This window comes from Lactuca virosa, chromosome 6 (genome assembly GCF_052849685.1).
Source record: "Lactuca virosa cultivar CGN04683 chromosome 6, Lactuca_virosa_CGN04683_v6, whole genome shotgun sequence".
NCBI classification, from domain to species: domain Eukaryota; kingdom Viridiplantae; phylum Streptophyta; class Magnoliopsida; order Asterales; family Asteraceae; genus Lactuca; species Lactuca virosa.
This window is the reverse complement of record NC_136431.1, coordinates 256,993,013-257,018,789: the sequence shown is the minus strand read 5'-3', so window position 1 is coordinate 257,018,789 and position 25,777 is coordinate 256,993,013. Positions and strand designations below refer to the sequence as shown.

At 37.3% G+C, this 25,777-nt stretch overlaps 3 protein-coding genes across 3 annotated transcripts; 1 reads left to right on the top strand and 2 right to left on the bottom strand.

Annotated features, from left to right (window-relative positions):
- The first annotated feature begins 10,092 nt into the window (after positions 1 to 10,092).
- LOC145118807 (uncharacterized) lies at positions 10,093 to 12,648 on the top strand. Its single transcript, XM_079054470.1, has 5 exons — positions 10,093 to 10,280; positions 10,807 to 11,637; positions 11,881 to 12,055; positions 12,148 to 12,233; positions 12,345 to 12,648. Exons 2-5 carry the CDS (start codon positions 10,840 to 10,842, stop codon positions 12,438 to 12,440), a joined length of 1,155 nt encoding a protein of 384 aa, XP_078910596.1. The 5' UTR covers positions 10,093 to 10,280; positions 10,807 to 10,839; the 3' UTR covers positions 12,441 to 12,648.
- A 1,356-nt stretch (positions 12,649 to 14,004) lies between these two features.
- On the bottom strand, positions 14,005 to 17,574 carry LOC145119849 (kinase with adenine nucleotide alpha hydrolases-like domain-containing protein). Its single transcript, XM_079055613.1, has 10 exons — positions 17,118 to 17,574; positions 16,942 to 17,039; positions 16,588 to 16,834; positions 15,813 to 16,502; positions 15,480 to 15,728; positions 15,230 to 15,390; positions 15,059 to 15,138; positions 14,820 to 14,967; positions 14,561 to 14,710; positions 14,005 to 14,451 (listed from the first exon to the last, which is right to left on the bottom strand). Exons 1-10 carry the CDS (start codon positions 17,350 to 17,352, stop codon positions 14,197 to 14,199), a joined length of 2,313 nt encoding a protein of 770 aa, XP_078911739.1. The 5' UTR covers positions 17,353 to 17,574; the 3' UTR covers positions 14,005 to 14,196.
- Positions 17,575 to 18,461: 887 nt separating this feature from the next.
- LOC145122460 (uncharacterized) lies at positions 18,462 to 20,545 on the bottom strand. Its single transcript, XM_079058062.1, has 2 exons — positions 20,530 to 20,545; positions 18,462 to 18,898 (listed from the first exon to the last, which is right to left on the bottom strand). Exons 1-2 carry the CDS (start codon positions 20,543 to 20,545, stop codon positions 18,462 to 18,464), a joined length of 453 nt encoding a protein of 150 aa, XP_078914188.1.
- Positions 20,546 to 25,777: the final 5,232 nt, after the last annotated feature.

Sequence of the window (25,777 nt, the reverse complement as noted above, 5' to 3'; positions counted from 1 at the left end):
CCGGCCAGTTATGAGATATTTATCCTTCCTCTGGGAAGTGAGGACTGAGCGCTCGCCTATGCTTATGTGTATTGTTAGGGTGTTGTGATGATACTTGTGAAAAATATGGGTATGTGTGGAAGGTAGTATGGGCCCGTACTACTGAAAGCACAGGACCCATACGCGTAGCAAGGAAGTCACAACCCCTAGGGATTTATTGGGAGTTGGTTCCCCGATTGTTACATGGAGTATCTGATATCTTCCTGGTATTTTTTCAGTATGGTGGTTACGAGGCGATTCATGACCGGATCCAGATCGGGATCAGGACACGGCAGTCAGGGTGCACCAGCAGTGCCCAAGACTATCAGCCATATGAGGCCAGATGAGTTAGACGCCAAGATTCGGGAGATCCTGCATGATGAGGTTGCTACGTTGTTCCGGACTCAGTTGTCGTAGATGTTTGGGTCTATCAAGACCGCCATGGTGGAGTACTTTGATGAGCGTTATGCAGCCATCGCTGAGACAACTGCTGCTGAAGCTTCCGCAACCGTAGCAGCTGCAGGCAGTGTGGCCAGTCGGGCTTTCCAGTATCGAGACTTCGATAACACGAAGCCCCCGACTTTTGATGGGATTCAAGACCCGATCATAGCTATGAGGTGGCTATCTGACGTGGAGGGATGTTTCTTCACATGCTCATGTCCTACTGACCAGAAGCTCAGATGTGCCCTGAACCTGCTGAGGTCCGGGGCAAAGGACTGATGGAGGTTGATGACAGGGCCCCCGAGGACTCAGGGATGCGCCTTCCAGCTTACAGTCGAGGAGGCCAAAGCAACACCAGATGTGGTTGCTGGTATGTTTTCTATCTCTCATCTTGTTGATTATATTTATTTTGTGCTTATATGTGTTGTACCCATGTTAGGTACGTTCCTAGTGAACTCCTTACCTGCTTTGGTATTGTTTGACTCGGGGGCGAGTCGGTCTTTTGTCTCACAATCTTTTAGTAGGGAGTTCGGTTTGCCTTTAGGAGAGCTAAAGTGTCCGTTGCGAGTCTCCATCGCCAACGAACATGGGATTTCTGCTTCTTCAGTTTATCGGGGTAGCGTTCTGGAGATCTTCGGGGTATCCTTCCCAATTGATTTGATTCCGATTCCCATGGGGTAAGTTTGTGTAATAGTGGGTATGGACTGGCTGAGTCGATTCGGTGCCATGATCGACTGCGAGGGTCATCGTGCGGTAGTTCGAACCCCAAGTGGGGGAGAAATGGTTATCTTCGGCGAGGGCACCAGGTTGGGTTCAGGATTTTGTTCAGCCGCCAAGGCTCAGTGGTATATTTAGCACAGGTGTGCAGGTTATTTAGCGTATGTGGTAGATACGTGGGTCAGGGACCAGGTATCAATTTCAAAGGTTCCAGTCGTCAGGGAGTTCGCTGACGTGTTTCCGGAGGAGTTACCCGGAGTGCCTCCGGAGAGGCAGGTCGAGTTCAGGATCGACCTTGTCCCAGGTGCGGCCCCTATCGCCAAGGCGTCGTACCGATTGGCACCACCTGAGATGCAGGAGATGTTATCTCAGCTACAGGAGCTGCTAGGCAAGCAGTTCATTCGTCCAAGCAGTTCTCCGTGAGGAGCACCGATTCTCTTCGTTAAGAAGAAGGACGGTTCACACCGGATGTGCATTGACTACCGGGAGTTGAACAAGTTGACGGTGAAGAACCGTTATCCACTACTACGGATCGATGATCTCTTCGATCAGCTGCAAGGAGCATCTTGGTTCTCCAAGATAGATTTGAGGTCCGGGTACCATCAGGTCAGAGTACGGGAGGAGGACATGGAGAAGACTGCGTTCCGGACTCGTTATGGACACTACGAGTTCGTGGTGATGCCGTTTGGGCTCACCAACACGCCAACTATATTTATGGACCTCATGAATCGGGTATGCAGACCGATGCTCGATCGCTCATTCATTGTGTTTATAGATGACATCTTGGTGTATTCCAAGATCAGAGAGCAGCACGAGGAGCATCTTCGGGAGCTATTGGGAGTCTTGAGACGAGAACGACTTTATGCCAAGTTCTCGAAGTGCAAGTTTTGGTTATGAGAGGTTCAGTTCCTTGGACGTCTCGTTAACCAGGAGGGGATTTTGGTCGATCCGGAAAAGATCGAGGCCGTTATGCAGTGGGAGGTTCCGAAATCTCCCTCGGATATCAGAAGCTTCTTGGGATTGGCAGGGTACTACCAGAGATTCATACAGGATTTCTCCAAGATTGCAGTACCCCTCACTCATTTGACGAGGAAGGGGGTGGGTTTCCGGTGGGTCCCTGAGCAGCAGAGGGCATTTGAGACCCTCAGACAGCGACTTTGCGAGGCTCCAGTCTTGACTCTCCCGGAGGGAGTTGCGGACATTGTAGTGTTCTGTGATGCATCCATCACGGGACTGGGAGCGGTCCTCATGCAGAGAGGACGAGTGATAGCCTACGCGTCGTGACAGTTGAAGCTGCATGAGACGAGATACCCCACGCATGATTTGGAGTTGGGAGCGGTGGTATTCGCTCTCAAGATTTGGAGACATTATCTCTACGGGGTCCGCTGTACCATATACACGGACCACAAGAGTTTGAGACACATCATGGATCGGTCGAACCTGAACATGAGGCAGTGCAGGTGGCTCGACGTAGTCAAGGATTATGACTGCGAGATCCTTTACCATCCGGGTAAAGCGAACGTTGTGGCGGACGCCCTGAGCCGCAAGTCGGCTGGATCTTCTACTCCAGCGACATGTATGAGGATATCAGTGGATTCTCAACTTGTGAGCTTGATCAGGGAAGCTCAGGCTGAGGGTGTACGGCAGGAGAATTGGAAGCTTGAGAGGATTAGGGGCGAGATCACCAGATTTGTGCAGGATAATCGAGGATTGTTAACCCGTTGTGGTCGGGTCTGGGTTCCGATGTCTGGTGGGGTCAGACAGATTGTACTGGAGGAGGCTCATAAGTCTCACTTCTCTATTCACCCGGGGGCCACCAAGATGTACCGGGATCTGAGTTTGAGTTACTGGTGGCCGTGCATGAAGCGAAAGATCGCTTGGTACGTCGAGAGGTGCTTGACCTGCAAGATGGTCAAGGCCGAGCACCAGAGGCCGCATGGCAAGCTGCAGCCCCTCGAGGTTCTCATGTGGAAATGGGAGAAGATCACGATGGAATTTATCACCAAGCTGCCGAGGACGGCGAAAGGATATGATGTTATATGGGTCGTCGTGGATCGACTGACCAAGAGCGTCCATTTTCTGCCCATCCGGGAGAGTTCATCGGCCGAGAAGTTGGCCGATATATATATCTGCGAGATCGATGCTCTCCATGGGGTGCCAGTCTCTATTGTCTCAGACCGTGATGTGCGTTTCACCTCCCGTTTCTGGATGAAGTTCCACAAGGAACTGGGCACGCGGCTGCATTTCAGTACAACTTATCATCCGCAGACAGACGGCCAGAGCGAGCGGACCATTCTCGAGGATATGTTGAGGGTCTGCGTTATTGACTTTGGTGGGAGTTGGGACTCTTACCTACCCCTTGAAGAGTTCTCCTACAACAACAGCTATCACTCCAGCATTGATGCTCCACCTTATGAGCTATTGTATGGACAAAGATGTCGTACCCCAGTCTGTTGGGGCGAGGTTGGTCACAGGGTGATGGGTCGGACCGAGGTAGTTCTGCAGACTACCGAGATGATACAGCAGATCAGACAGCGTTTGCAGACTGCTCAGAGTTGACAGAAGAGTTACGCCGACTGACGCTGATCAAAGTTGGAGTTTCAGGTTGGTGACATGGTACTACTGAAGGTATCACCCTGGAAGGGTGTGATTCGCTTCAGGAAGAGGGGGAAGTTGGGTCCCCGATACATCAGGCCATTCAGGATCATTGCCAGGGTTGGCAAGGTGGCATATCGACTAGATCTTCCATAGGAGCTCAGTCAGATTCACAGCACTTTTTCACGTCTCGCAATTGCGGAAGTGCATATTAGATGAGGAGGCAGTGGTGTCATTAGATGATATACAGGTCGATGAGCGCCTGAATTACGTAGAGAGGCCAGTGGTCGTTCTGGATAGGAAAGTGAAGGTTCTACGGAACAAGGAGGTACCTTTGGTAAAGGTACAATGGGAGCATCGGAGGGGATCCGAGTGGACTTAGGAGCCAGAGGCCGAGATGCGGGAACACTATCCGGAGTTGTTCAACGCAGCAGACTTTGAAGACAAAGTCTAGGTCAAGTGGGGGAGAGTTGTAAAATCCTGAGATTTGCAGGTATTTCTGAATCCTCTCTTTTATTATTATTTTGTCATTTGTAGTCCCTAGGGTTGGAAGAGTGAAGCCATGAGAAGCCTAAGGGCAAAAGTTGCAACTTTGAGACCAAGAAGAGTACGCTAAGCATATATAAGGTATGCTGAGCGTACTAGGCGTGCCCTAGTACGCTGGACGTACACTTGTGTACGCTGGGCGTACTCACGACAGCTGGAAACCCTAATATTTAGGGTTTGGGTGCTATATAAACGTCCTTATGAGCTCAAAACCCTCCATCACCTCAGCCTCCATAGCTTTGAGCCATTTTCCCTAAACCCTAACCCCTTTCTTGAGTGTGTGAGCTAAAAGTGTGTGTTTTGAGTAGTTGGATAAGAAGGTATTGCATCAAGAAGTTGGAGAAGGAAGACAGGCTTGTAGATCTGAAGTTACTTTGTGCTCAAGAAGCTCCAGGAGGTAAAAAGCTCCAACCTTTATGCTTGTATGATGTTGATCTTGCCATATTAGCTTTATGAAACCTTTTCTTGTCCCAAAAGCCCCAAGTTGGTGCATGTTATGATTTGAACGAAATAAGTTGTCCTTTCAGACCCTAGAAAGGGTCATAAGTGATAAAAAATGATGTCCCAATGGCTTAAAGTGCCCCTTGCATATAGTAGAAAGGTCTTAATGGGTTAAGACCATGTATTAAGAGCTTTCTGGAAGTCCAAAGTCTTAATGTTCGAGACTTTATGGTTCTAAGGCACATTTGGTCGATGGATCTGGAGTTTGGGCTTAATTGCTTAATCCATTAAGCACTTATTAGAGTTTTGGTAAAACTTACGTACGCCCCACGTAATTTCTGTACTCCCAGCGTACTGAGTCAACCACCCCGATGGTGGTCAACGCAAGGCGGAGTACGCCCCGCATACCAGAGGAGTACGCCCCGCGTACTCCCTCTGTTGGGCTTTTGGCGATTTGGGCTTCGGGATTGGGCCCCTTTTTGGGCCAGTTTGACATGGGCCTTGCTGGACTTTCTGAATAGACATGTTTTGGGCCCGTTTTTGTAATGGATCTTAAAATGAGGCCCAATTAGGGAGTTGGGCTCAATTGGGAAAATTGGGCCAATGATGGGCCTTATGTATATGGACTTTTGGATAATGAATTTGGTATTGGGCCTTGGCCCAATTTAGAGAAAAGGCAAAATGGACTATGTGGGACCCTTAGTCAAGATTGATATCCCAAGTGTTGACTTAGTATTCGTTATATATGAATAGTTCGGGATTTTCGGTGAGACAGCGGTCGGAGACTTTCAGTCCAGTTCAGCACTACTTGCAAGGTGAGTTCTTCTCACTACATCAACAGGGTCTAAGGCAATAAGGCCGCCCCTTTATGGTTTGTATCCTGGTTATAGGATTATGCTATGTTAGTGATCTGTTAGATCTGTATCCTGGTTATAGGATTATGCTATGTTAGTGATCTGTTAGATCTGTATCTTGGTTATAGGATGATGCTATGTTAGTGATCTGTTAGATCGGTACCCTGGTATACAGGATGATACTATGATTAGTGATCTGTTAGATTTGTATGACTATCTGTACATGCTAGCTAGCGTATGATATTTATGTGTTGATTGTTTGATTGGGGGATGGGTTGAGGCGGTCCTGCTTTGTGCTCTAGGCCAACATACCTAGGGCGGCCCGGATAGACTGCAGACCCGGTAAGGGCGCAATAGTCAGGCCGAAGGCCCGACGAGCGGTCCGGATAGGCTGTAGGCCCTGCGAGGCGGTCCAGACGTGTCGATGGCTCGGAAGCGGTCCAGATAGGTTGTAGGCCCTGCGAGGCGGTCCAGTCAGGCTGATGGCTCAGTATGCATGCTGTTTGTATGATATTGTTATGGTTTGTATGGCGTTGGTATTTTGGGGGAACTCACTAAGCTTCGGGCTTACAGTTGTTGATTTTGTTTAAGGTACTTCAGATGATCGTGGGAAGGCAAATTGGTGAAAAGGACACCTATTAAACGGTCATTTTGTAGGTTGTTTCCTTATACCTCAATTATAGTGTGACTTCGTGAATGAGGCCTACTCTTGGTTTGACTGACTTTATGTTATACATATAATATTATAACTCTTACATATATATATATATATATATATATATATATGCATGGTGTATTTTAAAACCTTTTAAAAATGCAAAGTTTAAATTTAATTATCTTAATTAACTTTTAGTTAATTAAACTTTTAGACCATTTACATTTAATATTTATATTTTAAGTAAACAATTAGTTAATTTTGTATTAAATCTTTTAAAGGATAAATCCATTACCTAATTATGTTATAATTGGATAATTACCTTTTATAACTTCCTCAATTTTCAAATATGAATTTCTTAATTATCTAGTTTTAATATTCAAATTTTAACAATTTAAAATAATATTAAGTGATTAATAATTATCCTACAATTTGAAAAAGGCAAGTAAATCTCAAATCTAATTTCCAGGAGATCGCCACGATGTGGCAGAGGACTGACCGCGTTGTGGGTTTAACAAATTATCGATTTTTAGGTTTTTGATTTCCAGTTTCATAACATGCACTTATAATTGAAAAGTTTTTGCTCTGATACCACTGATGAGTTTTCTAGATTACAACATATACATCAGATTTACTCATAAACTTTTATGGGCACATGCAACCTAGAACTGTATGACATTTTCGCTATTATAGCAACATACTTTATGAAACAACATTTAACCTACTAAGATAAAAAAAATACAAGGATTAGAATCATACATTTAGTATATTCAAATATACTAACTCTTGGGTTATTCAAATGCTCCATGGAAAGCTTACATCTGATAATGTGAATGTCTCTAATAATTCACACCCAAAACTCTAGAACACTAGAACTTGAAAAATAGAGGTGAAAGAAGTGAAGTTCGTATTTTACAATCTAGGTATGATAAATCATAAAATTTTGATGCAAATTTGAACAATTAAATATTATATTTAATCGTCGGTTCAAATCATATTCTTATTAGTTACCAGGAGGATTCCAGAAACCCTAGAAGCTCCCTTAAAATCGTCCCCAACATGATAGGTTCTAGAATTGCTTCTTTTGTTCAACTATTGAACAATTACAAATCACCACTTGCACTTTTAATTAGTTCCAGTTAATCTCGAATTAATTTCAGATTAATTCTTATTAATAATTAATCAATTCCAACTATTTCTAATTAATTCAAAATTAACTATTAACTATTTCCAATTAATATATTAATCATATAATATATATTAATCAATTCTAGCTATTTTCTGGTTATGAGGGAAACCCAAAAAGGGCTTTACTTTTTGCACTAAGATTATACCAATTTAGTTAAAAACTTAGACACCTTAATCTAACAGATCCGTTCACCAAAACTCAACAAAAAAAGGCCAACACTCTCTCAAGAACACACCAAGGGCTAGGGTTTCTCTTCTGGAAAAGTGGATACTGAAATGAGACGAAACCCTAATTAACACCTTCCTTAAATATGGTCCAAGGCCCGAGATCTAGGATTCGGTGCCCAGCCTCCACCGTGCCACTGTGCATACCTTACCGCGCGTGCCATTTACATGGCGTGGCCGCGACACGATACCCTAACTACCACGTCGTGGCCAAAGGTTTTCCCCAAAAACCTTATTCTCAAATCCTCTAGTCTGTAACCTATCAATCTAGAAAACGGATGTTACACAAGCCAAATCGACACGTCGTCATAGCATGTTGGTTACCGACCAAGGACACAAAAATAAAATGTTTTCGAAAATATAATGGTATATAAGGAACAAAAACAAATATTTAAGCTAAAACGGAACAAAACTATATATATATATATATATATATATATATATATATATATATATATATATATATAGGGTAACCCTAATCAAATGAACTTTGATAAATTTAGGGGTTGTTTGGTAGCATCTAGATGATTTGATGGAGATGCATGAATGATGTAGAGGCTCTATATGAAACTATATCTTAATGATAAATTATCTAGATGATTTGATGGAGATGCATGAATGATGTAGAGGCTCTATATGAAACTATATCTTAATGATAAATTAATGTTTGGTTGGACATCTGAATGTCTTCCTCTTAACGATGAAAATGACAATTTTAACCCTATGAAACATCAAGAATTAGCAACAAAATTACCACACAGAACATCAAGAATATTTTTAAATTTTTAAGCAAACACAAACACATGTTTCCAAATTTTCAAGCAAACACAAACATATTGTTATTTTCTGATTTTCACAGATAGAGCATCAAGAACAGTAAAGAAATCGATTTCATACAGACTCAAATAGAGCGGCAAGAACATAGCAGAAAAATCGATTTCGTACAAGCCAAAAAAACATAGCAAGAACACAGCCAAACACCTATTCCATATACAAACCAAGCAGAATGTTTGTTAGGGCCTGAAAAAATCGACCAAAAAGATTAGGCTGAAAAAATCGACCCAAAAGAAAAATGCAAAAAACTTACCGGCGAAGGGAGTGGCGGCGAGAATAGGAGTTGACGAAGGCGAAGGCGCAGCGGCGATGTCGGAGGCTGGCAGGGGAAGGGGTCGGCGACTGAGAAGAGGGAGGAGTGTTTGACGACATAGCAAGAGGAAGAAAGAAAAGATCGAACGTTTTTTTTAGGGCGAGGGTATCTGCAATAATGTTTTTTTTTCATCTCTTATCAAATAAGACAAAATTTTGTCATATTTGATCTAGACAAAATTACATAAATGGTCCCTGTGGTTTGCCAAAAGTCATAAAATCAGTCTCTATTAATTTTTTTATGTAAATGGTCCTTATGGTTTGCAAAACTTGCACTGATGACCATTTTTACTAACTCCGTTAGTATTCAGTTGTTAGGGACTGAATCTGCAAATGCATTTTCGTTTTTTCAAGTACAAATCAACTGAATTCGTGACATTTGGTAAACCACAGGGACAATTTTTGAAATTTCTTTGAAAAAGACATATAACCGAATAGGTTTTATATGTTTTTTTAAATACATATAACCGAAAAACGATTTTTAGAGAAAGTATTTTTTAAAGACATAAAACAACATATTTTACGTAAAATAAATACATAAAAATACATATAAATTTTTTATAAAAAACTTTTTTTATAATACGGAAAATACATTTTTATTTAAAAAAAAATATGTAAAAAATGTTTTTTGTAATTTATCGATTTTATTATTATATATACGAGTTTGAGAAGGTAAAAACCAAGTTGGCGAAGTGGTTAAGTTGATGGGCAATATAGAAGGGTGGAGGTTACGAGTTCGTGCCTCCCCTAGCAATTTAATTATCTTTTTCAATGAAATTTCAAAAATGGTCTCTATGGTTTACTAAATGTCACGAATTCTTCATTTATATTTGAAAAGAGGAAAATGTGCTGATTTAATTATCTTTTTCAATGAAATTTCAAAAATGGACCCTATGGTTTACCAAATATCACGAATTCAGTCCTTTTATACTTGAAAAGACGAAAATTCTGTTACAGATTCAGTCCCTAACGGCTTTTTCAATGAAATTTCAAAAATGGACGCTATGGTTTACCAAATGTCACGAATTCAGTCCCTTTATACTTGAAAAGACGAAAATTCTGTTACAGATTCAGTCCCTAACGGCTGAATCTAACGGAGTTAGTAGAAAGGGCCATCAGTGCAAGTTTTGCAAACCATAAGGACCATTTACATAAAAAAAAATTAATAAGGACTGATTTTGTGACTTTTGACAAACCACACACATTTGTATAATTTTGTGTTTGATGGGTCAAGAGGTAAAAATGTGTAACGTTATTCCAAAGCCATCCTTGTTATTGGATCATTAAAAGGCCAGCAAACAACTCCTTACTGAAGTTCCTCCATCTTCTATTCAATTCAACAAATTATTGAATCACCCGCCTATTAACCTAGCCTCCTCCTCTGACCGCCCTACTCCTACACCGTCGACCATCCGTGCCATCCCCCCTCTGCTCTATGCCGTAATTGAAGCCAGGTAATATTCTGCCTCATTATTCCGATTCAATGGTTGCTTCTCGATTGGTATGTAGTATGTTATGCTGTTTTGGGGTTCTGCGATTAGGTTTTTGCTACTACTTCTATGGTGTGTTTTGCTTCACTACGCCGATTTTTCGTTTGTTTGTGTGTGTTTATACGTGATATGCCTAGAAGGAGACATTAGTTTGCAATCGGTGCTACATTGGTTCATAGCTAACGTTTTATAGTTGCGTTTACAGATTTTAAAACCCTATGTTTGTTCAGATCAAAGTTACTTTGATTACGATTCTCTTCCTAGCTTAATAGCTAGATATATGCACATTTGTTTAAATTTTAAATTGCAGCAGTCTTCGAAGGCACTCATGTCAAACATCTATACACATACTAGATAAACTTCATAAATTAACAATCTCTATTTCATATTTGTCTTGTTGATTTACTTACTTTCTCCATTTTTTTTTCTATTTTGTAAGTGGCATTCGGATTATTTTGCTCAAGAATTCTGTCTTTTGTATTTGATGCAGCTGTGAACTGGGTTCTTGACTGTTGATCCAAACATGAGGAACTGTCATACTGAGGATCACACCAGGAGGACAATGAGAAAAATGTTTGATATTAGAAGTTCTGAATTTAATTCTAGTAAAAAACCGTTTAAAAAAGTGACAAATGCCCCCAAATTTGGGGATGAAGTGGATCCTGACTATTCATGGCTTCTTAATTTCTTGAATGAAAATATGGAACAGACAAAACCCCCAATGGAGGATATCATCAGAGATGAAGATGAAGATGAAGATGACAATGAACATGAAGATGAAGATGAAGATGATGATGATGATGAAAATGAAGATTCAAAGTATAAAGATCCTCAATATTGCATGTTTTTGAAGCAACTCACAGAAAATGGCAAATCATATAAGCTTAAAATCTCAAAAGACAATGAAGCTCCTTGTTTTCTAGAATATGAACAACCTTATAACCCTTCAACTGATATGAATATTACCCTTTGTAATACTATAATGAAAGATATGCAAATCGATCATAGGAGTAAAAGGAGCCCAAATGGAAAAAAGAGGAAGATTTTGATGAAAAAAGAAGTTTCATCAAAAATCAAGACAGAACCCCAGAATAATTTGGGTGTGGATTCTTGCTACCAGTTGTTTCTTAAAGGTTACATGCCTTCTGAATATGGTGCATTTGTTTATGAAGGAAAACGGGTGAATTATGAAGAGAAAGTTACAAATTCAAATTCAGATTCAGATTCAGATACAGATTCTGATATGATGATTTGGGATAAAGTTCGGGATTTGAGTGAAGCAAACAAGAAACAACTAGTACCTACAAAAAAAGAACCATCTGTATGTAATAAATTTACATTTTTGGTCCCTGGGTATAGCTGATTTTTTTTTAATTTTGGTCCCAAAAACATTGTCATTTTACTTGGAATAGGGATAAAAAAAACGTTACAAAAACCTCAAATAAGGACCAAAGTTGAAAAAAAATCAGCAATACTTAGGGACCAAGTTATTCGATCTTTGGTGTGTGCAAAAAGACATGAATGCCCTTCTGATCCTCATCATGGATATTTTTATTTATTTCAGTTAAAGGAGAAGTTGATGCGTATTCTTAAGAAGCCATATAATCAAAAAGAGTATGAAGAACTTTCAGAATATATAGAGGAAAAAAAGCCAATATGTCGTCTTTTACCCTTGCGTGACAGGGCAATATCATCTGCTCTTGTTGGAGTCACAAAATCTGTGCTTGATGATGGCCCATGTATGTCTCGTTTTTTGATAAATGACTGAAATACCCTTTCTCTGTTTTCATTTGATTATATTTAATTTTTTTTCATTAATTTAATGATGCAGCAACTTTTCGAAGGAAACTTAAAGCTGTGAAGAATGATCGACCTCGAGCTCTTAATCTCTTGCGGATGTTTCGCTTCTGGTTAGAAGTAAGTATAATTATGTTCATTTGTTTATTATAAGTTATAACTTATAAGAAAAAAGATTGAAGTTACTTTCATTTCTTTCATATAACGTGTAAATCTACTTTATGTGTACAGCATCTTCCAAATGAAAAGATTTTCAAACCATGGTTATGTCAGGAGTTTATGGAAGTGTTGCCATCCAGCCGTAAAAAATCCCACCTGGATAAATGACTTGTTTTTTTGTTATTATTATTATTAACTTTTTTTTGGTCATAAATGAAAGCAACAAATGTAAAAGGTGGTTAAATGTCGGTTTTTTGGTAGTTAAATGTCGTTTTTAGGTGCAAAGTAAATGAATGCATCCCTGATGATATGTATTTTTTGAGATGTTTGTTGAAAAATGCATCAATGGTCTAACGATGTTATTATATTTTTACAATGTTTGTGTATAATTCGATTGTTCATGCCACGTGAAGCCTTGTTAGTGGTTCTTGTTTTTTTTAACCAGACTATAAATTACAAATTTATTTCTTTTAAATAAAAAACAAACTAAACCAATATTCATAATTTTTTCCCTTACAAATAGAGACCAATGCTAATGTGTTTTTTATATTTATAATAATAATATTAAAAGAATAAATTTTAGTTTTTTTAAGTAAAACATTTTTTGATATCTTTGAAATAAGTTGATTATAAATAATAATATATACTAATAAAAAATAAAATGGTTGGGTTGTATATGTTGATAAAAAAAAAAGATAATACTCTTTTAAATAAATAAAATTGAATTGAGTTTGTTAAACAATAATGATGGTCAAGTTCTTTTTCCTGGAACCGGTGTTACCTGACAAGTTGTGAATCTATTTGTATATATGTTTCATGATCACATTTGATTCATGTATAGAAATTTGGTGAACTTTATATGATGATGTATGATTTATGCATTATTTAGTTATAATTGATGAATCTTTTATTCACAATAATAAAAATATTTAAACATATATTTAACTCATTAGTCCCAAATAAGAGCAGAATAAATAAACAATTTTATTATTAAAAAAAAGATTGTGATTTAATAAAAATTCTAAAAAAGTTGTCAATAAAGTTATATAAATTAAAAAAAAAAAAAAAAAAAAAGGTTATGCTATAGTTTTTACTCCATTCCTTAATACATGCTACATTAAAGAAATGAAAAAAAAAAAAAAAATCACATTTCTTCCGGAGACATTTTTTTCTGTAACAATCTAATAAACCACTCCAGTTCTTTTCCCATCGCTTCATATACATACAACCAGCTTTTGAAAAAAATTATAAGCATTTAAGTTTTAGTTAATGAAAAAATGCAAATTAAAAAAAAAATCATTTGAGTGTATGCATTTAGAACTTTTATATTAAAACAAAAAAAGTAAGGCATCTCATTATGAGTCCTTGCTCATTATCTTTTGGTCGTGACTTGTGATGTTAATGTCCAGAATCACATTCTTTGATTATTTATGCTCCTTTCCTTTTTCATCATTATTTACTTTATCAATCCTAATTATTGGCGTACGAATCATATTATAAACATCTTTTGATATATTTTAAATGGTTCAATATGTATTTACAATACTGTTTTAGTTCTTTTGTTTTTTCCAGTTAACGCAGCAGTGATTTCTTGTATGAAACATGTGACAAGACATTTCTTGTATTTTACCTTTAGCATGTTGAATCATGATCACATAAATTGGTTATTTAAAAATATCAAAAAATATTAAACGAATTATTTTCAAGTAAAAACCATACAAAAACCAATGAATAAATAATAACAGTTAAGATATTCTTATTTTAATTTTATTAGGAAGCATGATTCCATTTTTACACTTGAAATTTGATCTCACAAAAAAGAGACCATCCTAATACACTTAATTAATCCCAGTCGACACAACACCCCCAAAAAAGAAAAAAGTTAAAAAAAATTTACACACACACACACAGAGAGCACCTTCTGTCAGTCAAAACTGGATGACCTACTCCACCTGCCACGTAGATAATCCTCTAAAGACACACTTTCCTCGACACTACTCATTGAAAGAGAGGAATCCTCTACATCAAGCAATGCAAGGTTAAGATGCGACCGCAAATTCGATTGAGAAAATCCTTCCTCTTCCAATACTTGTAATCTCGCATCCGACCCACCTGTCGAATCCACCTCCAACCGGGCCCACGCCATCACCTCAACGTCCCCACCAAGTAGTTTCACCACCTGTGTGTTTGGTTAATTAATACAGAATACAGAAAGAACAACTTAATACAGATATAATAGTAATATCTTTACATTGCCTATATTATATTGGTAGATAAGTATAACTAACCGTGGTCATATGGGGTCGAGCCCGTGGTGCACGCCTGATGCACAAAGTTGAAGCTAGAGCCATCCTCTCCATTTCATCAGCATCATACTTATTTCCTAAGCTTTCGTCTAATAACTGAAGAAATTTCCCACTACTCAAAATTGGCTTCGCCTGCACAAATTCATTTGTCTTTTAGCTCTGACACTGACACTGACACTGAGAGAGAGAGAGAGAGAGAGAGAGAGAGAGAGAGAGAGAGAGAGAGAGAGAGAGAGCGTACCCACATAACCAAGCTCTCTTGGCCTTTTGGGTATCCACTGTTTATTGGTTTTCTTCCGGAAAGAAGCTCAAGAAGAACAACTCCAAATGCATACACATCAATTTTGTCGGTTACTTTTCCATACATGAAATACTCGGGAGCTAAATAACTGCACCATGAAAACAGTGGCATTTCTGTAAAATGGAATATATAAAAAGTAAAAAGAAGAATTGAAGTTGATAAAGTTATAATTTACAAACCCGAAAGTTCCTGCAACATCTGTGCAAGTTATATGAGATGAGGTGGTTGAACCCCATTTTGCAAGCCCAAAATCGGAGAGCTGAAACAACAAAAATTGTTTACAAAGTTTAATCATTTACAAAAAATTGAAAATTAAGGAAATAAACGATGAATAATAAATAATAAATCACCTGTGGTTCAAAATCATCAGAGAGTAAAATGTTTGATGATTTAACATCCCTATGGATTACAGTTTGATCACAGTTGCTGTGTAGATAAACAAGTGCCTCAGCTACACCTAGAGCAACTTTATACCTTTCAGACCATCCAAATGCCGGATCTTTCTTGTTGCCTAAAAGAAAATATTATGAAATAAGATTAAAAAAAATCATATTCCATGTGTATGAGAGTTGTGTTCTTTTTAAATGTAAATGAGCATACTGTGTAAATTGTCTTCAAGACTTCCTCTTGATAGGAAATCATAAACTAAGAGGAGATTGTTGTCTTCAAAGCAAAACCCAAAAAGGGAAATGATATTTTGATGATGTAGAGCAGTAATAATCTCAATCTCTAACACAAATTCTTTCAAGACATCTTCAGATGATTTCAAGATTTTAACAGCTATTTCCTTCCCATCTGGAAGGCATCCTTTGTAAACCTTACTATTCCCTCCTTTTCCTATCATGTTCTCTGAAAAGATTCAAGAAAATAGTAAATCAGCAACGAAAATCCAGATAATAACATTTCTAAGATAGCAAATAGAAGAGCACAAACCGGGTTTGAAGTTTGATGTTGCTGATAGAAGCTCTCGATACTGAAACAATCTACAAGTGGCTGAGTATTTTTCATGAAGACCCTCTAATTCTTTTGGTAAACGAATTGAATCATGATCTGGGGAAGAAGATAGATCAGATTGAAATTCATCATCACCCACACAAACAATTGCTCCATTTTCTGGAATTATGTCTAAGGATCTGTCTTTTTCATCATCATTTTGGGAATCTGAGTTTGTGATTTGAAAGCAATGTCTAGTGGGAAGCCTCATAGCCCACTGAACCACTGAGATCTGGTGGACACGGGATTTATCAGATGAAATGGCTCGTTGAAGGAGTGGCCAACCAGGTTGGAGTTCAGGCAACTCTCTTAGTAACAAAGAAGTTGAACTTGATGAAGCTTCTAGCTTCTGTACAGGTACTAGAGCCATGGAGTTATCTTCTTCATCATCACCATTACCACAAGTAACCTCATGAACAGGAAGAATCGAAGCCACTGAACAAATCGGACAATTATCTTTGAATGCAATTGGTGTGCACTCAGATTCAGATTTTACTACAGCCAGATCCAGTTTCTTGCAATCACTTTGATTGCATTTTACTTCATCTCCATTGTTTAGTAATGTTGGATTCAAGCTCAACGATCTCTGAATCAAACTGAGTATTTGATTCTTATGGTGATCTGAACTCCCTGCAGTGTAACGGAATCGATATCAAATGCATAGTTTTTCTTCAAATTGAACAGAAACGGTACGGAGAAAGGTTCGATTGATTACCTTTTGCACAAGATGCAGATGATGGGGATTGTCTATGGAACACGATTTTTCCGCTATTGACGGCAATTATAGAACAGTTTTTTGGTAGTTTTTTAGCACAGTATTTTGCTACGGAGGATGATGATCTAATTGTATGATGAGCTCGAGCTGTTCCAACGATAATCTCATTCGCATTATATGATTTAGCTTCTCGAACGAGAATTTTTCGAATTGAAGTACCTCTGCAGATCTTTAACTTAAGATCCACCTGCAAAACGGGAAAATTCAGATGAATTGAGGAAGAATTTTCGATATTGATTTATTTATAAAATTGAACTTGATAATTATTTCAGTTGAAAGAATTCAGAAACCTACCTGTTTGAGGTTACAAAATCCTTCGTATACAGCGAGAATGGAGTCAAACGAGTTTACAAGAGATAGCAACGACGATTTTCCTTCACGATCCAGAATTTCTTCACACAAGACAGAAAGTCAGAAACACATTCAACTAATTGACAAAATAACAACAAAATTGAAGTCAGTAATCCTACCATTGTTGGTGAGAACATGAAGAGCGACAACACGGTCACCAGGTTGAGCTTGTTTGACTAAAGCCCAAGTGAGCAACTCTCTACTCTGTGAGTCTAGCTTAACTCCAACCACAACTGTCCGACCTCCGGCCACACTCCGATCCCTGTACTCTCCGGCAAGCTCCGTTTGACTCATCTTAGGAAGAAGTTCACTGTTGTTGACTAGAGATTTGGAGGAAAATGTAGCAGCAAACATTGGGTTATCATGGGGAAATGTAGCTGAAGAAAAGCGTGACTGGTTGGGTCCCCGTCGAGGAGATGAACAGTGGCTTAACCGTTGCCGTTCTCTTTGCCTTTATTAGGTTTGCCTTTCATGCTTTCCGGCTGTGCACAGAGGGGACCCCAGCGGACCTCACTCACAAGCCACAAGTCACAAAGCAAGCACTACTAGCTTTTTTATTTGTCTCATTATTCATTTGGAAAACTATATATAAATCTAAGAAAGTATTTCTATAGTAAGGGGTACTAATATAAAAGTTCCCGCATAAAGTTCAACCATCATTATTTTATTTTATTTTCTAAAATTATCGATATTTTTTTAAAAAATAATTGCAGCCATTATTATCTGTTGCAATTTAAAAAAAAAAAAACACTCGTTTATAATATACATTCATATAATATAGGGTTATTGTCACTGTAGTCCAACAATGTTTCGTATATTGGTTTAAATTGTCTCTCGTGACTTTTTTTTGCCTTTAAAGGTACGAACTTGTGTTTTACCGGTTAATTTGGTACATTTACCTATTTTTGAAGGTTACACTGCCTTTATCACCTGCCAACTAAGCAGGTGAGTCAACAATGACTCATTGGTGAGTCGACTCATCGTTGCCACGTAAGTAAAATCGACTGGGGAGGAAAAGGATTGCACCTGCCAAACGAAATCGGAAGTAAAATCGACTGGGGAGGAAAAGGATTGATCCTCGTCGCTCCAAGGGGAAAGAACGATCGCAGATGTGCGATCGATTGAAAAAGCGGGAAATCAGGGTTTAGAAATCGATTAGTCAAAGGGGAACGACCGATGATTGGCTAGAAGGAAGCACGTAGGTGCGTAGTCTGCTACTCCAGATGCCTTGGCCGATCGTGTTCGCCTATGGGGCTTGACGAGGCCGAAGGGAAGGAAGAAAGGGGAAGGCATCGAGGTTTCTTGCTTCGGTTGTGGTAGCGAGCTGTGAAAAGGTGTTCGGTGGTGTTGATAAAGGAAACGATCAGCGACAGGGCTCGGGCTCGGGTGGTTTGGCAACGAGGGTCGATGGGACGGAAAGGAAAGGGGATCTTGTCTTTGGCCAGCCGTGGAGGTGTTAATAGTCATCGATCATCAACAGGTAGAAGAAAATTCTCCATCTTCTTCTCCCAAGTGGACTTGCTTATTGACCTAAGTGCGTGAACAGCTGACATGAAATTTGTTTTCAAAGGATCAACGCCCATTTCCACAACTTCTTCCACGACCTTTTTGAACTGTTCTTTAGTACCTGAAATATCTCTAGGGTGGTAAGTTAATACATAAAGCATCTTTGATCCAGGCACACCAACATCACGCAATAACTGCATATTTGGAATCACATTTGCTTGGGAATCCAAATCCAAGACCCACGCACACCTCCTGATTGCAAGAAGAGTTTTTTCATTGGATTGGAGTAAATCTCTAAGTAAGTTAAAGGTAGGTTCTATACTATTCTTCAAGCTTTTACGAAGGGATTTGGGTCTTGCAATTAGTATCTTGACAATATCAGAATCTGAAAGTCCTACAGAACGTAAGAACTCAAATTTGGGAAAAAGGTTTGTTTGGGGATTACATGTGAGAGCCCTGGGAAACTTTCGCACTAAATGAGATATTTGGGTTTCTGTGAAGCCTTGATTCTTGAAAAATGCTATCACAGAGTCTGCTCGATCTGGGGTTTGGATGTTTAAGCATTTGGAAGCTGAAATCGCCTTGTCTGGAGGGAATCGGCATGAGTTTATTAGGTAGGAAACTGTGAATGAGTTATATGATGCTGCTTGTGACGAATATGATGTGCGAGGAAATAATCTATGAAATCGCCTTCTCTCTCTCTCTCTCTCTCTCTCTCTCTCTTTTTATTATTCTTGTCAAAAATTGAAGAATGGAATGGGTGCTGGGGTTATTTTTTGATAGGAATCGATAGAGGAAATGGGTGTTTATTATAAGACAGAGAGGAAGGTGGAATGGTGGTAGGGTGTGACGGTGCATGGTGGTTTTAGGGTTGTAGCAACCACCGATTGCTGTTGTGAATTTGATGGGAAGCCATATGTTCTTGGGTGGGAACGAATAAAGGGAATAATATAGGCAGTCATCGGTGGAAGGAAACAGGGAATTAGGGCTTTCCGGCGATGTAGGGATGAGAGAGAGAGAGAGAGAGCGCTTAATTGATAAGAGACTTGATGAGGTGACATTTTTTTAACTTTAAACCTGCTGACTAGGAAGGGGTTCACCGGGTGACCCCTTCATTTTTTTAAAGGACTTTTTAAACCCTAAAAACATGAATTCGTACCCTTTAAAGGCAAAAAAAAGTCACGAGGGACCATTTAAACAAATATACGAAACATTGTTGGACTACAGTGACAATAACCTTATAATATATACAATACAATTTTTTTCGCTTAGGCTATTAGATTTTGGCAACGCCTTTTGAGAAAAAGAAGAAAAACGACGTCAATTGAAGGGGGTGGTGTTTGTGCGTTATAACGCCCAAAGACGCCTCGGTGGACGTTGTCCATACCCAGCAGTCTTAAATAAGTTTAGTCAGTTGGCATTTGTAATTGAATAAATATATATCACATTCACATATAAATAAATAAATAATATTTGGAATTTTACGACTTCATACAACATAGCCTTGTTGTTTAAGAATTTAAATCTTTTTTTTTTCTTTTGTCAAAAACATATTTCAAACTTTTGTGGCGGATGAAGATTTTGAGTTTTACCATGTATAAGTTAGTTGGACCGGTACTTTATATATGATGGATCCACTTAAACATCAAATCCATTCACCATACGGTTGATAAGCTGGAATTATTAAGCAAAAATTCAATATAGAAAATTTGTTATATAATCTTTCATTGCAAAGAAGTTCCAATATTTTCTTCAATTGTAGATATAGATGTTTATATATAGAAAACAAAATTTACAAAATTTAATTTATATTCAAATTTCTTTGATAAAAATATAAGACTAAAGTTTAAAAAAAATAAATAAAATAAATAAACAAAAAACGGATAGTGGCCACAATATATATATTTTTAAATATGAATAGTTTTATTAGAACAAAAAACTTGTAAAATCAACAAAATCTTGCAACAAACAGTTAAGAATTGACCACGACAAAGTTTTTTTAAAGTATAAGGTCATTGTGTATACCTTCGACAAAGACCATTGTGGTCTGCGTGGCCACGAAAAGTTTTCGTGCACACTATCCCGACCATTCGTGGTCGGGCGTGGTCGCACTCATCCGTGTTGCCGACGACGAACATAAACAACCAATTGGATTGCATTTTGCTTTTCTTGACTGTTCAACGGTCAGAATTTTGAATATATATATATATATATATATATATATATATATATATATATATATATATATATATATATATATATATATATATATATATATATAACACAACAATTTAACAACCCATAAAGTCAAATCATTTTCTTTTACCAATACATCTTCATATTTCACAAACATTTCTTCTCTACCTTTATTTACTTTCAAAAACCATGGCTACCAAAATGCAGAGTTGGTCGGAAGAAGAAGAAGAGAAGTTAGTAGTGACATAGGTGACGGTTTCGGAAGACTCAGATAGTCGAACTTTCAAGGATTTTTGGGCAAAAGTTGGAAACGTTTTCCATGATTTAGTGGGTTGTTGCAGTCGTAATCTTGATGCAATATGTTCTAAGTTTCGCTTTATGAGGGCAACATGTCGCGAGTTCGACGAATTTTATAACTTGGTTATAAACAACGCACATGAAGACGATCTGGTTGTTGTGGTCATGCATCAATATGAAGACATAAACCACAGACTGTTTAAACATCTCAAAACTTGACTAAAATTTAAGGAGTTATCATGGTGGGATAATTAAAAAATGGGGTTTAGAAACTGGTTTAAGTTGTGTGTGCTTGCATTTTTATGTTTTTTTTATTTTATTTTAGTTGTTTTTTTAAAATTATGTAATATTTTTTATTGATAAAAAAACTAGTTTATAAAAATACCTTTTTATTGTATTTGCATTTTTATGTATTTTTTAATTAAATTTAATTAAAAAAACGAGGTGGAGTGGTGTGGTAGTGATAGTTATTCCATGATTTAGTGGTAAATGTGTCGTGATGATGTGGCACCTATCCTTATAATGGTTAGTTGTGGATATAATAGATAGTCTAAATGATTTTTTTAGGCAAAAAAACATATGACGGTTAAATCGTGACATTGGCTAAAATATAGCAACTTTTATAGTTGTTAACCCTTAAGATTAATTACATAAATGGTCATTCTTGCAAGATTGCAATAAATCCAAGAAAAATATTGTTTAGTTTGCGTATTCACTCCAAATTTATATATATATATATATATATATATATATATATATATATATATATATATATATATATATATATATATATATATATATATATATATATATATATATCACTCAGCCTTATACTTTTATTTTTAAACATTTTTGTCTATGATCCATTAAAAATAGAGAAAATTACAAATTTAGCAAAAATACACTAATTACTTTGTGGAAAATAGTCAAAGAAAACAAAAATTGCATTTTTAGCCACTAAAATCGCAGATGGGTATAATCTATCTGCGATTTCGCCATGTCATCTGCGAACGTACAAGTAGCTAGCACAGACGTGCTTTAGTCACTTGTACGTTCGCAGGTGGCTTTTTTCTTTCGATGTATATATACCCCCTTTTCCAGTTTAAAATCGCAGATGGACATAGCGATTTCCTCCCCTTTTGACCTGCGATTTTGTGAATTTTTTTTGCTTTTTATTTTTTTATTTTGACTACGAAATTCATAGGTTTAACTACGAAACAACTTTATTATATATAAACTTTTTCAAAAATTATCATTTTTATTGTTATTTTTTTGGAAAATTTGTTTAAACCCTCTCTAAGGAAATCGTCCATGAGAGAGAGAGAGAGAGAGAGTTTCTCCAAGAAAGAGAGTGAAAAATGAAGGAAAAAAACAACGTTTTTATACTAGATCCCACGAAATAGCAGATGGATTTCACAAAATCGCAGATGAAAGGGAAAAATCGCAGATGGGTTTAATCCATATGCGATTTTAAGGCTATTTTTGTAATTTGGGTTTTTTTGGCTATTTTCCACAAAGTAATTAGTGTATTTGGCTAAATTTACACTTTTCTCTTAAAAATAACTATCTTATATTTTTTAAAATATTTCATCATTTATTTTTACTCATTTTTAAATTATAGATATATAAAATTAAAAAGGGTGCACCGCCCTAGAGGTTAGAGATGCACAAACCATATTTTTTTCAATCTATATCATTGTTTGTCAACAAAGTCAAATACCCTCATTCTTGTTGACTTTAGGACCGAAAACATATGCTTTAAGGAAGTGTTGGCCGAAAACACATGCTTTATGAATAGTCATGACCGAAATCCCAATGTGAAATCAATATCTTTGAAGGTAAGTTAAGTGATTTCGGTCATGCTAGATAGAAATCACCTTTTTTAGCCGAAAACTCCCTTAAAATATCTAGATATTTAGTCACTTAGGCGGTGTATACTCTTTCCAATATGATAAGTTACATATCCCAACGTAAAGATCACAATCTCATATATATATATATATATATATATATATATATATATATATATATATATATATATATATATATGTCAACCGAAAACACCCTCACTATTTCCAATTCTTCACTCTTAAGTTACGTACAATTGCTCTCAAAACTCATAAGGAAATCCTTTGAATCTTCAAACCTTCAAAGCAGTTACCCAGGATATCTTCATATCTTCAAAGTATAGCCAAGAACACTTCACATCTGCATCCAAAATTCCCAGGAACCTTTTTCATTCTTTGTAAGTATTAAACCCAATCTAGTGTGATTTAACACTTTAATTCATTAACTTATCTAATTTATATACGATATTATGTGTATAAATATTATTAGGATACGGTTATAATCACTTATTCTATCCCGAGAATCATTCGCAACCACTTCGTATCCAAACAAGCACACACACTCAAGGTGAATTCATACCCCTACGTTTTTACGATTTTTAAATTGTTTTAGGGGGGAATACAAGTAAAACACAAAAAATCTTGTGTTTAAAAATATAAATTACTTATTATATTTTCTTACCGTTAATATGCAATTAAACGTGAAATTTATTAAATACGCAAAATATCGTGACTATTAAATTTACAAAGATTTACAAAACATGTTAAGACGCAACGGTTTTCACAATACGGAACAAACATACAAACTATAATAGGTATAGTTTATGGAACATAAGTACTATTTTACAAAGTTCAGGTACAATGCGGAAATAAACATATAAACTATAATAGGTATGGTTTATGGAACGTAAGTACTATTTTACAAAGTCCAGGGACAATACGGAAACAAACATATAAACTATAATAGGTATAGTTTATGGAACACATATACACTTTATTCATTACAAAGTTACATTTTTAATTACTAAAAGGGTTTTCAGTTTATTACTCGTAAACACGTTGAAGCAATTTGTGAGACGTCTTCGCGTACTTATCTAAGTACTAGTAAAAGTCATGCCTTATAACCAGAGTCTCTTGTAGGGAGAGAGAAATATTTATGTATAGATCTATTTGAGACTGACAATCTCAGACCTTAACTGTTAGCTACAGTTAGGCCGGCAGGCCTGGGGTGACAAATGTCGTTAACATTCTGACGCCTGAAGAACGTTGCGATCAGGCCGACTGGGTCAGTATGCTTATAAGAACTCACAAGGAGAAAACAACGACATATTTATGAATAATATATTTTCAAATAATTTTATTTGAACATTAACTTTACATTCGGATTTCAGGGCAAATATACTTTCAAGGGTTTTATTTAAATAATAAACCTATATTACATTATTTGCAAGTACAATATTCCATACACGTCGGTTTTAGGACAAAAGAGAATCATATTTCTGTCTATAATTGTTTAGTGTATATGCTAGAGTTATATAAAATTAAGATCCGATCGACTTAAAATTTTTGGGTCCGCCTTACTTCCTGTTCCTTGTTTGGTTGTGGGCTTAGGGCAGATCCATTACATTCGATGTTGGTGATTTTAGTGTCACCATGTCATTTTAAGTAACTGGAACTAACATGTGAGCTAAGGGGCTTCAAAATTTGTATTTTATTATATGTACGGGGTTGTGCGGAGTGCACGCATGTATAAGATCGAATTAGAAGCCGGTTCGACGACTAGTCGGGGGTCCAGGGGCAGCGCCCCTTTGGCGGGGTCTAGGGGCAGCGCCCCTAGCGGGGTCCAAGGAGCAGAGCCCCTGGCTGGGGTCCCGCTGAGGGTGTTTATGGTAAAACTAACGGAACTCGTTAGTTTTGGTAACCCTAAATCCTCATTAAATTCGGATTAATATTACTTGCTTCCAAAGCAACTAATGACGGCCCAACCTGATAAAACCCTAATATCGTTTATTATATAAACGGCTCTTCTTTTCAGAAGAGGGTTACGATCTTAAGCTCTCGTTTTTCATCATACTTTCACAGAATCCTCTAGCATTTTGGCTTACGATTTCTGTGCCTATAATCGTAAGTGTCCACTTGGATTATCCTAGGCTGAATTTCTTGTAACCCAGGAATAGGGTAGAAAGATCAGTTCGGAAAGTGATATCACGATCCAAGTCGGTATCCAGATCTCCACCACAAACCCTAGTATTCCCAACATTCGACGGCCTATTGAACCTTGATTTTATATAACTTGTGTACACTAAGGAATTATAGAAGGAAGTCACGGAATTTCTAGACTTACACACAGTTGCACAAAAAGCAATACATTATATTACTTACTAATACAGTACGAATAGAAGTTCAGAAAACATATATCGAGTGTCCTTTTTGCAAAAGTCTATGATTACTTAATGTATACGTTAGGATTATATATAATAAAGATCCGATAGGCACTGGAATGTGTGATTTCCGCCTTTCTTCATGTTCCTTGTTTGGTTGTGGGCTTAGGGAAGAATCACCCAATCGACTGTCCGTTTGATTTTAATTATATATAATTTGTATACACTAAACAGTCATAGGAGGTAACAGTACGAGTCATACCAATTACATGAATCAGAACCTCGAATCACAGATTATAAACATAAGAAACTTATACTTTTTGGTCTTAAAAGTACTAAGACTATAACTTATTTACTAAGAAAATATTGGATTTTTTGGAAGAACGCATTAACGTTTTCAATAACAAAGAACATATATTTTCAAACAAAATACTTATGAACTCACCAACTTAAATGTTGACACTTTTTAAAAACACTTGTATTCTCAGGAAACTAGTAAACAGGTACACGCACAGGGTTCGAGAAGACGGAGTATAGTAACATCACGTCTTA

Bases quoted from the DNA above. Each gene is read 5' to 3' on its own strand.
- LOC145118807 (XM_079054470.1), top strand. From the start codon at position 10,840: ATGAGGAACTGTCATACTGAGGATCACACCAGGAGGACAATGAGAAAA. The intron at 11,638-11,880 runs GTATGTAATAAA...TATTTATTTCAG, and splicing joins CTACAAAAAAAGAACCATCT to TTAAAGGAGAAGTTGATGCG. The intron at 12,234-12,344 runs GTAAGTATAATT...TTATGTGTACAG, and splicing joins TGTTTCGCTTCTGGTTAGAA to CATCTTCCAAATGAAAAGAT.
- LOC145119849 (XM_079055613.1), bottom strand. From the start codon at position 17,352: ATGTTTGCTGCTACATTTTCCTCCAAATCTCTAGTCAACAACAGTGAA. The intron at 16,503-16,587 runs GTAATCAATCGA...GTTACACTGCAG, and splicing joins ATCTGCATCTTGTGCAAAAG to GGAGTTCAGATCACCATAAG. The intron at 14,711-14,819 runs GTACGCTCTCTC...GAATTTGTGCAG, and splicing joins AAGAGAGCTTGGTTATGTGG to GCGAAGCCAATTTTGAGTAG.